Below are 15,970 nucleotides of genomic sequence, written 5' to 3' on the forward strand. Positions count from 1 at the left end.
ACTGCACTCGTTACTTCTAAAGGCAGAAATCTATCTTCGTGCAGCAGTTCCTTGAGCTTGGAGAATAGGTTGTAATCACAAGGACTCATATCAGGACCTTTTGTAATTGGTGAAAATAAACTGTATAGACAGTGTGATATTGAGGCTTTGCATTGTCATGCAAAGCCTCAATATCACACTGTCTGTATTTCTGATTTCTTTTAGATATATTATGAATTATGAGACATTAAATTTTTGTTTAGCATTTAACAGACACCAGGTGAGCAAAGGTACAACCACTAATGTCTGTGACCGCTTCTGAAATACTTTTTGTCATAATTTGTTATGAAGAACTGTTGCATAGTAGTCTCCAGTTACTGATCTTCCAAGTGGGACATAATTAACAGCAATAATGCCCTCATAATTGTAGGCCATGATGTCCATGTGTTTCACCTTTTTTTGTTTCCAGTGGCATTTAGAGGGGTGTGACAAAGATAGATGCCCCATCTTTGCCATAACAATCCTCCATCTTCACATTGAGCTGACTGTGACTTCACCTCAGATTCAAAGTCATGTGTCTGTGTTTCATCAATGGCAATAATGCATTTTAAAACTTCTTCACCTTGTCAGTTACATGTGAGTAGCTGCATTACAATTTATTTACACTTTGCTCATTCTTCATCTAACAGCAAATGTTGGACCCATTGGCAGTGACTTTTCATTTTCGTAACATCTCAGTTAAATTGTGGTAAATAGATGATGTCAGTATCCCAGATTCATTGGCTATTTTTTCACAGGCCATACATCTGTCTTCCTCCAAAATGGTGGTAATAATGACTGCTTTTGTGTTGTCTGTAGATGTTCTCCGTCTGCCTGAGCATTGCTTGTCTTCAACACTAGTCTAACCTTGATGAAACCTTTGACACCAATGTGAAATCATGCTGTAATCTACTGTTGACACTCCACACACTTCTCATAACAATTAATAAATTTGTGTTGGCATTTGACCATATGTAAAGTTGCAGTTTTAATAAAAGATCTTTGATCTAAAAACTGTAATCTGACCTGAGCAATATCACAATCCATTTAATTTTTTTAAAGCATCTACAGAAACATTCAATGCAGGAATTCTGTTTTGAGCACACTAATATTGAAGTTAATTGGTCCTTGAGGTTGTCACAGACATTCTCTCAGATATGCCAGACAAGCTGTTCTTGCTACCTGGGAGTCTAAAACGCTGATGGAACTGATATTCGGGTGACACTCAAGTCAAGTGGACCCAATTTCGGTGAAGTCCGGACAGTCTATGACAGCCAAATCCTCTGCTTGCACCTTCACGATGGTGGGACTGTTAGTAATCCTGGGTATAACCTTCATGCACAAGTACATGTTGGGTGACCACCCAGGTGTGAACTAACGTAAGCAGGGGTCGAGGTGTGGCGCCCACACCACATGGAGGAACGCCGCCCCTCTATGTTACCAGGCAGTACTAGGTGGTAGATGACTCTCATCAACCGGTGAAATACCACCACTTTGCTTATTGGAGGCTTGAAGTGGTGGAACCCATGTTTAGTCTCTAGAGCTAAGTTCCGGCCAACCCTTCAATATCTCTTCCATCATGCAGTATGATTGATGATTTTTGAGGTTATGATGAATGTCGTGGCGAGATCCAATATTCCTTACATTTCGAGGGTACAGCTCTAAAACGGTGTTCGCAGGCCGGCCGCTAGATAGTACACCGGACCAAACCTATTGGTAACTCTCTAGGAGGCTTCCGGATCAGCTAGTGTATAATCTTGCTACCTCTACCCTGCCAGATAGTGACTGGAGGGAGTCCGAGTAGTGTGTATGCGGGGAGCATTGTCGAGGCCACGTTATGTCAAGGATCTGGGTATATTCTTACCACATGTACGCCATATCCAAAAATTTCATTACTTCATACAGCATGTCCCACCCACTTTTTCTTACTATTGAATACACCATGAATTGTCAAAATAATAGAGCAAGCTTATCTGCGAAAAGATCTAAACCTCCCAAGGACTTCCTAATTCATTTCACAAATATACGTGGTCTCAATTCCAATCTCAACGATGTCCATTTCCACTTGCAGTCTTCCAAACCCCATGTACTTTTTCTGACTGAATCTCAGTTATCAGTTGATTCAACTACTGCTCATCTCAGATGTCCAAATTATTTGCTGTATGATTCCTTTCGCCTCAAAGGTGGTACTTGTTCATATGTCCGTTCTGATATTCCCTGTCAGAGACTTGGCAATTTGGAATCTCCTCTCTTTGATCTTCTCTGGCTTAAAATCTCTCTACCTCATTGTGTAAAATTCATCTGTTGTCTCTACCGTTCTCCCAACTCCACTAATCACTTGGAGCTCTTTGACTTCCTCTCTTTGCAACTTGACTTTCTCCAGTCCAACTTTCCTAACAGTGAGGTAATTTTCCTTGGTGATTTTAACGTTCACAACTCCAGCTGGCTTCCGTTTTCTAGTCACACCGACCCAGCTGGTCGAGATGCTGAGGCTTTTGCAATTACTAATGACCTAGCACAGATTGTTCATTTACCTACAAGAATACCAGACAATCCTAATCATACAGCCAATACGCTTGATCTTTTTCTCACAAACAACCCTTCTAAGTACAAGGTTGAAGTGAGAGGTCCTTTAGGCACTTCAGATCACAACTTGGTGATTGTCTCTTCTCCAATGGAACCTTTATCTCATGGCTATTCCCAACCTCGTATTGTTTGGCATTACAAGAATGCAAAATGGGATGACCTGCGAGACTTCTTTTCTTCTTTTCCTTGGTCTGATTACTGTTTCAAAACTTCTGATGTCAACGTTTGCTCAGATCGTGTCAGTGAAATTATTCTTGCAGGAATGGAATCCTTTATCCCACACTCCACTTTAAAATCTCGTCCTTTATCTAAACCTTGGTTTTCCAATAAATGTGCTAAGGCTGTCCAAGAGAAGAACGTTGCATATCGTAATTGGCTTGTTTCTAATTCTTCAGTTTCATTTTCTGCCTACACCAAAGCTCGCAACAATTGTAAAGCAGTTATTAATCAGTCCAAACTAGAGTTTGAACAGGCTAAGAGTAGAAAACTTGCTTCTTGCCCTAATGGTAGCCGAGCATTCTGGTCTCTTGCCAAAGCTATTGGCCGCAACTTTTGCCCATCTCTGCTCCCACCTCTGTCCAAACCAGATGGTTCTGTTGTCACTTCAGCCAAGGATAAAGCTGACCTGCTAGCATCCCATTTTTCTTCCAGCTCATGTATTAATGACCTTGGTAAAACACCTCCCACCATTACTAACATGCTCCATTCAATGCCTCCTGTGGTCTTCCGTCAAAAGGATATCAGAAGGATTTTGATAAATCTTGATGCTACGAAAGCTCCAGGTCCTGATGGTATTTCTCCACTTGTTCTCAAAACCTGTGCTCTTGAACTTACTCCTATTCTTTGCCGCCTTTTTTCACTTTCTTATTCCAAAGGTGTTTTTCCTTCTGCTTGGAAATTTGCTCATATCCAGCCAGTTCCTAAAAAGGGTGACAAATCCCTCCCATCCAATTACCGACCCATTGCAATTACTTCTACTCTTTCTAAAGTAATGGAGAAATCAATTAACCGCCAACTTTTAAACTACCTAGAAACCTTCCATCTGATCAACGATCGCCAGTATGGATTCCGTCAGTGTCGATCCACTGGTGATATTCTGGCTTATGTTACCCATTTATGGACTAATTCAATGGAAAGGTTCGGTGAAACACAAGTAGTTGCTCTTGACATCTCAAAGGCTTTTGATCGTGTTTGGCATAAAGGTCTTCTAAACAAGCTTCCATCTTATGGTTTGCCAACTGTTTTTAGTAATTGGTTATCCAGTTTTCTCTCTAATCGCTCACTGAGGGTGATGGTAGATGGCTCTCTGTCTTCTAACTTCTCCACTAATGCCGGTGTCCCCCAAGGTTCAGTTCTTTCCCCCACTCTTTTCCTCTTGTATATCAATGACCTTCTTCCATTGACTGGAAATCCTATCCATAGTTTTGCCGATGATAGCACATTGCATTCAACTTTCCATTTTGAGAAACCTTGTCCAGCTCAATCAGCTTCAAGTTCTCGAAAATCTGCTGCCAATTCCTTAAATGCCGATCTTCAGGTATTTCTCCAGTGGGGCAAAGACAACTTAGTTGATTTCAACCCTTCTAAAACTCAATCTTGTCTTATATCTCGCAAAAAGGATTCTTCTGCTCCTATGCTTATCTTTAGTGACACTCCGATTTCTAGGCAAAATGATATATCTCTTTTGGGGATTACCCTGACTTCTAATCTCTCTTGGCACAAGCACATTACAAATATTGCTTCCTCTGCATCTAAAAAACTTGGTTTTCTCATTCACTCTCGGCGTTACTTTTCTTCCAAACAGCTGCTCACTCTGTATAAATCGCAAATCTGCCCTGCCATGGAATATTGTTCCCACATCTGGGGTGGTGCCCCCAAAACCTCTCTCAGGCTTCTTGATTCCGTTCAGAAGAGGGCAGTTAGGTTAATTAATGATTCATCTCTAACAGAGTCTCTCCACTCGCTTTCTCATAGACGCACTGTTTCTGCTGCATGCCTCTTCTACAGATACTTCCATGGGCACTGTTCTTCTGAATTGGCTTCTATAATTCCCGCTCTCTCTTTCAAAACAGTCCGAACACGTGCTGCCACCAGCCAACATCCATTTACTGTCCAACTTCAAACTCACAGAACCAACTTTTCATCTTCCTCATTTATTCATTCTACTGCCGTTTTCTGGAACAACCTTGCTTCATACGTATTTCCTGAAAACTACAATCTACAGAAGTTCAAGTCCAATATCAACAAATATCTTCTTTCGTCTTCTCAACCTCCAACCCAAGCACGGTACTAAGTACCATAGGTTCTAATACCTCTCATGTTTGGGGTTCTCATAAAAAAAAAAAAAAAAAAAAAAAAAAAAAATTTCAAATTGAAGTAAAAGCAGGGTTTAAAATGAAAATAATACTCACCGAGACAAAATAGGGGGTAACTCTGACTACTCGATTACAATTTGAGCTCCATCTATAATCTTGATTCACAATACCACACCTCCGAAGAGACCTGCGTGATGACGGAATTGATGTTTTTGGAGTGGTTACTGTTGCTGTACTACTCAAAACAGCTGAAGATAGTGGATTAAGACTCTCTGCTGGAATTCCATTCCAAGATGAATAGTTATTACTGCTTTCAGAAAGGACTGTAGAATCTCCATCTTTGGTATTCCACCTTGAAAGTATACTACTAAGACTTCTGGCTAATTCAAGCAAAGCCACTCTGTAGAAAGAAATTAGTTTAATTAAGTGACTAATCAGATTACAGAAAAGTATATGGGGAAGGGAGGAGATATACCACTATACAATGAGTTCTATCCTCTAACATGTATTGGGACAAAGAAAAATAGACTGTCATTTTTAAAAAAATGCAACATTTAGTACACCATCTATTCCATCTATTGGCAAGAGTTTTCCTGAGAAATGGAGTGAAAAAGTTAAAATAAGAAAATTTGTAATTCGTCGTATCTAAGATGGTGTACGGGATAATTTTCCTTGGGAGTGGGGAATCTCTTCTGGTAATTCCCAAAATTAAATGTGGTTTAGAGGTTTTTACAACTGTATCCATTTTGTTTTTACAACTCTACATTTTGAATAAAATTTTTTAATATAATTGTTCACCAGAATTTTTCATACTCATTCAGAAAGCAGTGATCATGTCTAATATAACTTTTAAATGAGAAAGTACAGGAGTATACTTAGAGATCGTAACATTTCTTATTTAAGCACTGTATTTAAGAAAAATATATATTGAAAGTTTGCATTTTTACATTCAATTTCTGTCTTGGAGAACACTTTGGTCCTCCAGTGATGGAGGCCAAATTTTGCCTTCAAGACTTCAGCTTATGTTCATATCAGAGATAGTGTTGTTATCCACAAATCAACCTAAATTGTCAATGTCATTTTAATATAAATAGCATCACCAGTTATTTAAAACTTAAGGCACTGTTGTGACATCCACTTTGAGACTTGGACAACCATCTCTCATCAGATAATGGGTGGCCCATATTAGCAAACATGCTGACCAGTGAATATGTATCAAGTCTAAGTGAGCAGATAAGTAACATATAAAAGAACAACTTCCAATTAAACACAAATTTATGTACCTTTAGCCTCCAATACGGTATTCTGTAATTTTTGGCTTTACACAGCAAAATAGTCAAAGTTGCAGAATTATATCTCAATTTAGGCACTGAAAATTGTATTCATTTTTGCATTCAGCCGGTTGGCATAAGTTTGCTATCAAGGACATTGCTTGAAGCACAACCATTGTCTCAAAACAGCTGTCATGATGATGCCTTGATTTTTAAATAAATAATAAATTTACCTTTTTGCTGTTGCTGCTTATAATAAAATAAGATGATGATAAAATGATATTAACAGTTCAGGTTTTGATACTGGACAACAGTGTCATCACTAATGTGACAATAAGTCACATGCAATGCCGGATTAAGGCACGGGCTAGTTAGGCCCTTGCCTGGGGCACCAATCTTTAAGGGGAACCAAAAACAGAAGAACAACGAGGCAAGAAATATATATCCTTAGTAAGAGGGCACCGAAAAACCTTTCTGCCTGGGGTGCAGAAATACCTTAGTCCGGCTCTGAGTCCATGCCAAAAATTAAAAAAAAATAAGAATGATAATTCTCATTTTTGTTTGTACTATAAGTACAAACAAAAATAAGATAATGTAACAGGCTGTTAACTTCTAAGAGGTGACCAGCCTATTACACTGTCATCTAAAATTTGCAGCCACAATTGTAAGAAACAGAATGATAAACATTCTGATAAGACATTTTTTATTCTAAAGTGGTAAACATAATTGTAGTTTTTTTATTATTATTATTATTATTCCAAAATGTCCTTTGTTACGTGTTTACTGGTCATTACAAAATATATTAAAATAACTGTCTACAATTGTTTATTGAAAGGGGAAAAATATATATATATTCGAATGCTGTTGCATTCATTCTGTAACTATGTTTTGAAACCATTTAGCTCTATTGAAAACCCTATGCAACCAAGTCCATAATGCAAGCAGTGCAAATTAAAAATATATTTTCTTAAATATAATCTGTAATGTGAAATGACATTCTCTATTAGTGTCACAGAAGTTTGGAATCTCAGTCTTGCAGTTGTTTCTCACCAGAGTATCCCAGCGATGTTGAAATGAACTGAGATAAGCTCTGTGAAACAATTTGAAAACCACTGCCATAAATTACAGAAAAAAAAGGAAATGGAAGGGAAAAGCAGCTCAGCAAAGCTGTTTGTGTTTGGACTTATACTGCCTGTCAGTGACTGATTTTATGCATAATAATAGTCAACTGATGGTGCACAGAACTATAAAAGTAGTTTTTTTTTTTTTTTTTTTTAATTCTCATGGCACTCGTGCACTTCACATATTTTCTTATTAAACTTTAATAGCTCAGTAAATTTAGGATAAAGGCCCCATGCCGTGGGAGACTATAAGTGTATTAAAAGATAGTAATGAAAAACTTTTAGCCTGCATGAAATCTCAATATCTCACTAAACATATGTCAAATCATTGCAATTCTGATTTGTAATGGTGAAGTAGAAAAAACAGAAATCACTGAAAAGTGGTAGCAACATATATGAAATGTCTGATTTCCATCTGTACTTATGTTCCAAACTGGAAATAAACAGATATTTAGATCTCACATAATTTAAAAGGGGTTCATTCCTCTCTTTTAATATATTTACATTACCTAACCACCATGCTGGTCAAGCAACATCTAAGAGCTATGTACAAAATTGTACAAGACGGAAGTGCTTGTACACCCTTAATCATTAAGCAAATTAAGTACATCAATTTCATGTTGCAGAGGTCCTTCACCCCAAATTTCCTTCGTATTTCACTTCCCAATTTAAATATTGGACCACGCCCAGAACAACAGGTGTCCAGGACTTGATTTGTTGGAAGTGGGGATTGCGAAGAAATTCTCCACAGCCTTCCCAAATTTGCCATTGCCTTGCCCAGGGAGTGTTCTCTACCCCTTAGAAACAGGTTATCCTATGGCTTATTCTCGAAAATCCTGAGAAGCTACCTACAGAGCCCAGATCTTACTGGCCTATAGCCGTTCTACCAGTGCTTGGTGAAATCTTGGAGAGACTCATATCTTGCCAGCTACTAGATCACTACCAGGAAGCAGCATTCCCGGTACTGTATTCAGGTAAACAACATGACTTCAAACCTGGCCATACAACAGAGAATGCTATACAGAACCTACAAATGCAGCTAATAGCACAGAGGAAAAATACATGCTAGCCACTTCTGTTGGCTTTGCTAGTGTCTCTGACACCTTGTGGTAGCCAATATTCTCAGCGGCTACACAAGGCCAATGAACCACTACAGCATCATCTGCAGCTACCTCGAAGACAAGCTACAGTCAGATTCCAAAAAATATGCAAACCAGTTTATAAAGGCTGCCCACAGGGTTCAGTACTGGGTTCATCCTTTTGAAACCATAGTACTTAATGAATTTTTAAATATGAATCTAAATCCTTCAGATATTTTTGTCTTTGCAGATCTTGTTACCACTGTGAGGATGAACAACTGAGCAGAAACAGAAAAATCAGGCAAATTTCACTCTGAAGAAACTACAAGAGTGGGTGCAGGGGCTCACATCTGGTGAGTATAGGCTTGGCACACCCAGAGTCATCATCATTCTTCTTTCTTGGTGATTCCCTTCTACTTCTAACTCTCTCTCTCTCTCTCTCTCTCTCTCTCTCTCTCTCTCTTTCTCACTCTCAGGGTAACTTAGAAATTTTTTTTTGGCTGGTGCAGCATAAGCCTCAGGTTTCCTTGCACCATATGGCTAATAATAATAATTAGGCCACAAACTAAAACTATACTATTAAAGGACTTACTCAGAAGTGCACCAGTTCTTAAAATCCATGACAATTCTATCACAATGTACCAAGAATTAAAGTACCTTGGTATCATTTTTGATTTTAAGCTTTCCTTTGCCTGTGACCAGGCATGGCTCTAGAGTTTGGAGGAAAAGTGCAAAGGTCTTGGATAGATCGATATATATATATATACTAGATGTACCTATTGTAACATATGCCATCTTTCTGATTATGGCATAAATAGTTTAATCTAGATCCTTCAGTCTTCACCATTCTTGTTTAGCAGTGATATAATTCTACAGCAGTCACCTGTGAGATATACAGGGTGTCTCAAAAATACCCAGCATAACTTCAGGAATGAGTTCCTCATAGGTAGACAATAAAAATATTTTATATCAACATAGTTCTGTAAATGCTTGGTTCCCGAGTTATTAACCAGAATGTCTTACCTCCCGCAGGTGATTTCCTTCATCACAAGGTACTGACAGAATCTGGTGGTTTTCCATTCCGACCATGTACTCAAATCAGGAGCAACCGGATATGCACTTTATGTACGGTTTGGTAGACAGCAATGCGCTGGAGGCTCGTTGTTTGTACCACTAAAGGTTCCCAGAACGAAGATGTCCAGACAGGAAAATGTTTGAAGGTATCCATCGCCGCCTTTGTGAACATGGGACCTTTACACCTCGTGCTGCCAACAGAGGACGATCAAGATCTACAACTCCAGAAGTAGAGGGGTGGACCAACTGCCTGGCCTCCACGCTCTCCTGATTTAAACCTACTAGATTTCTTATTGTGGGGCCATTTAAAGTCATTAGTGTATTCGACTCCGGTAGCTGATGTGGAAACTCTGTGCAATCGAATTGTGGCAGGTTGTGAGACAATATGAAACATACCAGGAATTTGGCATCGTCTTCACGAGTCCATGAGACGTCGATGTGAGGCCTGTATTCAGGCAGAAGGTGGACATTTTAAACAATTACTATAAGGTGATGTGAACAGTTAAGTGTCATAGACAGACCTTCAAAACTTGGAAACCAAGCATTTCCAGAACTATGTTGATATAAAATATTTTTATTGTCTAAAGATGAGGAACTCATTCCTGAAGTTATGCCGTGTATTTTTGAGGCAGCCTGTATATGCATGTCTCTATTTGCAGGTGGTTCCCCGTCTTCCCCAACAAATATTGCAACAACCTCTGTTTTGGATGTATGCATTATATCATCTCTTAACCATCTTGTCCAATTGTTGCATTACTTCGGCCATACACCCTTGGTTTGACTGTTTTCCAAGCCATTTTGTTGTTACCTCAGCAAAACCAAAAATATAAAGTTGTCCATACCTGGCTTATTTGCCTCGTTTGGATATAGCAGTAAGACCAAATGGTAAATCTGGCCATGTATTCTAAAACAGTACAGTCCATTTCCAGGCGGTGATTTAATCTCTGTGCCCATTGATGCGAACACCACTGCTGAATTGTACTCTTGTATATGTTCTCTGTAGTTACTTGCTTCACGTGTATCCCCTTGTACACAGCTCTTGTAATAGAGTAGGTGACTCAGACAGTGGGTCAAGTGAAACATTTCCATCGTGACTGCATTTAGTGTATTTATCCGATGTGTTTAACCCATGTCCCCAATATCTTGCATTGCAATACTCACAGTTGTTACACATATTTCCTGTCATGCTCTTCCACATTAATTACAGCTTATTGATTATTTCCATCCGGTACTTTTATTTGATTAGTCTGGCATTTTGCCCATCTTCTCATTTCCAATCTTGCTTCTCTTTCTTCAATGATTTCTGTCCATCTTCGTAGTCATAGTCTCTTTTCGATCTCTTAGATCTCTCTTCTAATGTTTCATTAGTATTTCTTCTACATTTTCTCAAAGGTCTTACACACTGTTCAGCCATTTGTATACTTCTTAAAACTTAGAACGGTTTATTAAAATTTGAAGACAGATAAAATAAACATACATCGATAGCTTTCAGGCATAGGTTGCCTTTCTTCAGTCGAAAAATGTTAGTACAAAAATTAATAAAGAATGCCCGGGATGATGGTCATGCTAGGTGAACTGGTGCTGGCAACAATTAACAGTTGGAAAATTTGGGCAGCATACCTAAGCGTTTTTTATATACTGTATATATATATATATATATATATATATATATATATATATATATATATATATATATATATATATATATTAAAAATGTGAATAAAGAGACACACACACACACAGAGTAAGTCAAAAATAGCTTAGTTTGTAAATGTGTTCACTAGTCAACATGTGTTGACATTGGTAAAATAGATAAAATTAAAGTTGGATTTTCCATGCTCATTTGCTATTGACTGCTGAAGTGTAAACAGAAATGGTGACATACCTTGGTACAGAGCATAATTTGGATGGAGAAAACATATGAAAGTTTAAACTTAACTGCTTAGTTTTGGAACACCTCCGAGACAGTCCCAAATTTAAAGTCCTTTGTGCTGCAAATAAGAGGTCCACACATCCACAGTCCACAAAATCAACTCATCAATCAAGCCAGCACAGAACTTAGTATACCACATAACATTGGAGTGTTGCATTAGCAGTTGTATCTAAAATCACACAAGTTGCAAACGGTACAAGCTATTATGGCCTACGTCAAGATCAGATGTCTGACATTGTGTGGATAGGTTTAGTATGATGAACCGTTGCTTGAGTTTCCATGCCACAGGTAAGGTGAATGTAAAATATGAGAGTGTGTGAAAGCTTAAGCTTAGACATTATTTTGGAATGTCTCTGAGCCAGTCCCAAATTTAAAGTGCTTTGTGCTGCAAGTTGCAGAGCTGAACAGCCCATTATTCTGCAGAGAAAGAGCAATCACCAGTATTGTATCACATGCAGGAGAATTGTCCAATCCCCAAACTGCTCAGGATGATACCAGCAGCATTGTGCTCTTCCAATAAGATAGCTCACGCCATCACCCATAATGATATTTTATCTCCACTTTCCAAGTCGATGGGTAGAATGCACAAGTTTGATGTTGTGGCCAGTTTACTCAGTGGGCCTCCCACCATTGGGCTTTTAGGGGTTTACATTATGGAGCAGATATACAAGCACTCCTTGATAACTGATGTGACCAACTTGAAGGGAAGGATCATTGCAATGATTGACAAATACACTTAAGGTATAAAGGTGTGAAGCTACTTTTGACTGTGTGTGTGTGTGTGCGCGTGTGTGTGTGTGTGTTGCATTACTACTTGAAATCACATTAAAATGTACCTGTTGCTTCCATTGAAACTTTGAGTGTGTACTAATTTCCTCCCATGCCCTATTATTTAAAGAAAAGCAATAAATAAAAATTGCAGTTTTTCTTATTTTAAGGAATTGAAATACAGTAATTGATACAATAATCACTGTGTGTAATTCTGACATCTAATTTAAACAGTCCAGTCCATTGGTCCATACAACCAGCACCAACTAAATATACTGTATATCCAGGGAGCATTGACACTACTCATCTGTTGCATGTTTAGCACCCTGCTAGTAGGGATACAGGGTTTACATTCTAATAGCACATTTTCAGTACTGTAAGTAAATATCTAGTTAGCCCACTGGTTAAGGCACAGTCCATGAAGTATGCGGTGCCTCCATAGCCAGGTGGGAAGGAGCAGCAGTGCGTAGCACACGCTTCTTGATTAGACCGGGGTTCGAGCCCGTCACCACCAAATACGGAGGATGAGGAAAGGTCAGGGAATGACCACCGCATATCCAGGAGCAATATGGCCTTCGTTGCTAATGCTCCTAAAAAAAAACAAATAACATAACATGAAGTATGCAGACCTGAGTTTGAACTGCACCAAATAAAATTATTTTTATGAAAAAATACCAGTGGCAAAATCTAAAATAAAGAAAAAACAAAGTTGAGTCTGGTCGGTGCAAAGCATCATGGGAAGCAACACCTGAAGTTTGGCCCAGTGCAAGGGATCATGGGTAGTAGTCAGCGCCCCTGGTGGCGCAAAAAAACGGAGTCCGGAGAGAAGCACGTGGTCGCGCAAAGGATCATGGGAGGTGTGCAGTGCCCCTGACGGCTAAAACACCAGAGGCCCGGGGAGGAAAGTCTCGTGAACGAGGACGTCTGCTCAAAGGACCATGGGAGCCAAAATCCGTTCAAACTGCACCAAACAGGTAACGCCCCCTAGCAGCCGACGCCGCAATTAAAATCTTTCAAATGACTCTCATCCTTAGTCCTGCTGGCTTATCCACACGCACAGTATTTATATATGCATCATACAGTATGTTGCCATACTACTAACCTGTATGTTTAACCTGTTTGATTCTCCACTCTACTGTGGCAGCCCTGAAGACACAGCATGTTCTTTTCACCTGTCCATATTACTTTGATCTTCGTCAGCCTGTGTCAACCATTTTCTCAAGGCAATGAGTTGTCTCTCTTGGACTCCAAAGAAAAATTTAATCTTCTACAAGATTTTGCACATAAAGCCTTCACCAGATGTGGTCAACTCATTAGTAGGGCTTCAATTCCATGAACTACTATTCCCACTGTCCAAGTCCAGACCATCACCCCCATCGTCGCCATTTCGTAATACCACCAACCCCATCGTTACTACACCATTAGGTAAAGTACCAGCTTCGACTTGGGCAGTTCCTAATCTTACTTGTACCAGGCTGAACAATCACTGTTTTCCTGTCTTCTCTCTCCTGCTGGCCTGAGGTGGGATTATCTGCTGGCACAGGTTATCCTGTGTGAATCTTTATCTGTTCTCTCTATCCCCTTTTAATTTATCTTTTCCTTTTGTTCGTCTGTCAAGTGTTTACTTTTTTTTTGAACTTTTTATTCTTCCGCCTCCTTCTTTTACTGTTATTCTCTCCTCTATTGTGTTTCTCATCTGGTACTAGCCTTGCACTGGCGCGGGATTTATTTTTATTTTTTTTTTTCAGTTTTTTTGTAGTTTGCAGTCAGTTCCTTATTTTCATTATCAATTTATTATTTTACTTTATTTGTTTTATTTCATTTATTTATTTTTATTGCTTTATTTCATTTGCTCATTTTTTGAATTATTTGGATATTCAACATGTGACACTCGAGATTTGATGCGGTTCGCGCGCAGTTGTGGCCTGCCTCCTCGTGGCGTAAACGAGTATCAGGATACACCTCTAAGGAGCGGCCTACATGTTACCTCAAGGCTTTGGTACCCAGAGGGCCAAACATTACGACAATGTAATGTTTGTACATGCTGGAAAAGCTTTAAAAAAGAATATATATATATATATATATATATATCCAATATTTTATTTATTTTTAAATAAATAAAACATAAGCCAGTAGTAAGGCAAAAACTGTAGAACGAAAATTAACATAATAATAACCCAAAATAAAACGAACAAACGAAAAGGGAGAGTAAAAATAAGACAAACAGTAGTCAAAAAACCCTTATATAATTTCGCACTTTAAATCCAATTAAAACGATATAAAATTTAAAATTCTCGGCTTCATATGGAGGATTTGCATATCGCTGCCTCTAATGAAAGCTTAACATTTATTTATTTATTTTATTATATTTTAACTTTTGTCATTATTCAAATATATATCTATATACAGTACATTACATTAAAGTCAGTGTATTAATGATGAATATATTTATATATGCACTTTTTTTCTGTAGCCAAATAATGCTCCAGTTGTTAATACTGTATTTTTAAATTCGAGCGCACAGAGTATAATACTCTGTACATTTGTTTGCACAAACAGCTCGAAAAGGCATGGTCGCGCGCAGAGTGCATTAATTAACGATTAATTATAAAAAGAAAGAGCAAAGGACAGATAAACCACTGCTGATGAATAGGAGAGTCACGTGGTGTTGTACATGAGGTTATTTACGTAGTTATTTCAGTACTGGAAATAAGACTGCTAATGTTATAAACGGAAAACTGAAAAGTTAAGCCAAAAGGGGCTAAAGTTTCAAATACTATGTGACTGAGGTGATAGTTATCATGGATAAGCAGTATTTACAACATCATGATATTAAAGGTAAGTTCAAGTACTTGCCTGGACATATGCAACTCACGATTTCGTCTTGTGCGTCTCCAAAATAAAAAGAAACTTGAAAACAATGCTTGAGATTTTATATTTCTCATATTCGTATCCCTTTCAGAACTAACTCATCAGGTTTTCGTGTCAAGCAAAGCGTCTCTGAAGTTAACGAACGGCGCTGACTTCCAGCATTCTGCTGGTTTTCTTACTGCCCTAATTCTCCATGCACGCTCGAGCCATATTTGCGTTGCTACGGGAGTCTGATAAATGAAGATTGTGTTTTATGTAAGAGGATTTCTATGTGAACCATTCGATAAAAAGCAAGGTTGTGGGCGGAAAAAAATATACACCACGGGAGTCTGATAAATGAAGATTGTGTTTTATGTAAGTGGATTTCTATGTGAACCATTCGATAAAAAGCAAGGTTGTGGGCGGAAAAAAATATACACCACGGGAGTCTGATAAATGAAGATTGTGTTTTATGTAAGTGGATTTCTATGTGAACCATTCGATAAAAAGCAAGGCTGTGAGTGAAAAAAAATATACACCTCGGAAAGAAAATATTTAACTTTAATTTAAATAAAATAATAATAATTTAAAAATATCTGTTTCTGTAAAAGCCCGAATTCGATGAATCCTGGGATTTACCAATTCTGGTTTGGTAAAAGACCGAACTATCAACACTATTTTATTTTCAACATTTACCTCAGTGATACTGTAAGTTCGTTCTGGTAAAAGGATAATGAAGACGATTCTTAAAAACCCACAATTCAAAATAAGTAAAGTTATTTATTTATTTTTTAGGACTTCAGTTCTGCATATTGCAGTGCTTGGAAACTAAACACCTGCTAGGAGACCTGATTGAAGTATTTAAGGCTTTAAATGGACATAAATTTATTGAAAATTATGTTTTTGGGACAGATGTGCGAAAATTTGCTTTCAGCCAGAGTGATGCCTTCGTGGA

At 38.3% G+C, this 15,970-nt stretch overlaps 1 protein-coding gene across 1 annotated transcript in view; it reads right to left on the bottom strand.

The window, feature by feature from the left end:
• Nucleotides 1–15,970, bottom strand: part of LOC150078342 (glycerol-3-phosphate acyltransferase 1, mitochondrial-like) — a 237,659-nt gene that overhangs the window by 170,488 nt on the left and 51,201 nt on the right. Inside the window, exon 2 of the mRNA XM_090384299.1 lies at nucleotides 5,016–5,319. Coding sequence (XP_090240425.1) covers nucleotides 5,016–5,319 — 304 coding nt within the window. The remainder of the gene's footprint in view (nucleotides 1–5,015; nucleotides 5,320–15,970) is intronic.

The sequence above is a fragment of the Mastigoproctus giganteus genome, chromosome 11, assembly GCF_048544385.1.
Source record: "Mastigoproctus giganteus isolate SK-2022 chromosome 11, ASM4854438v1, whole genome shotgun sequence".
NCBI classification, from domain to species: domain Eukaryota; kingdom Metazoa; phylum Arthropoda; class Arachnida; order Uropygi; family Thelyphonidae; genus Mastigoproctus; species Mastigoproctus giganteus.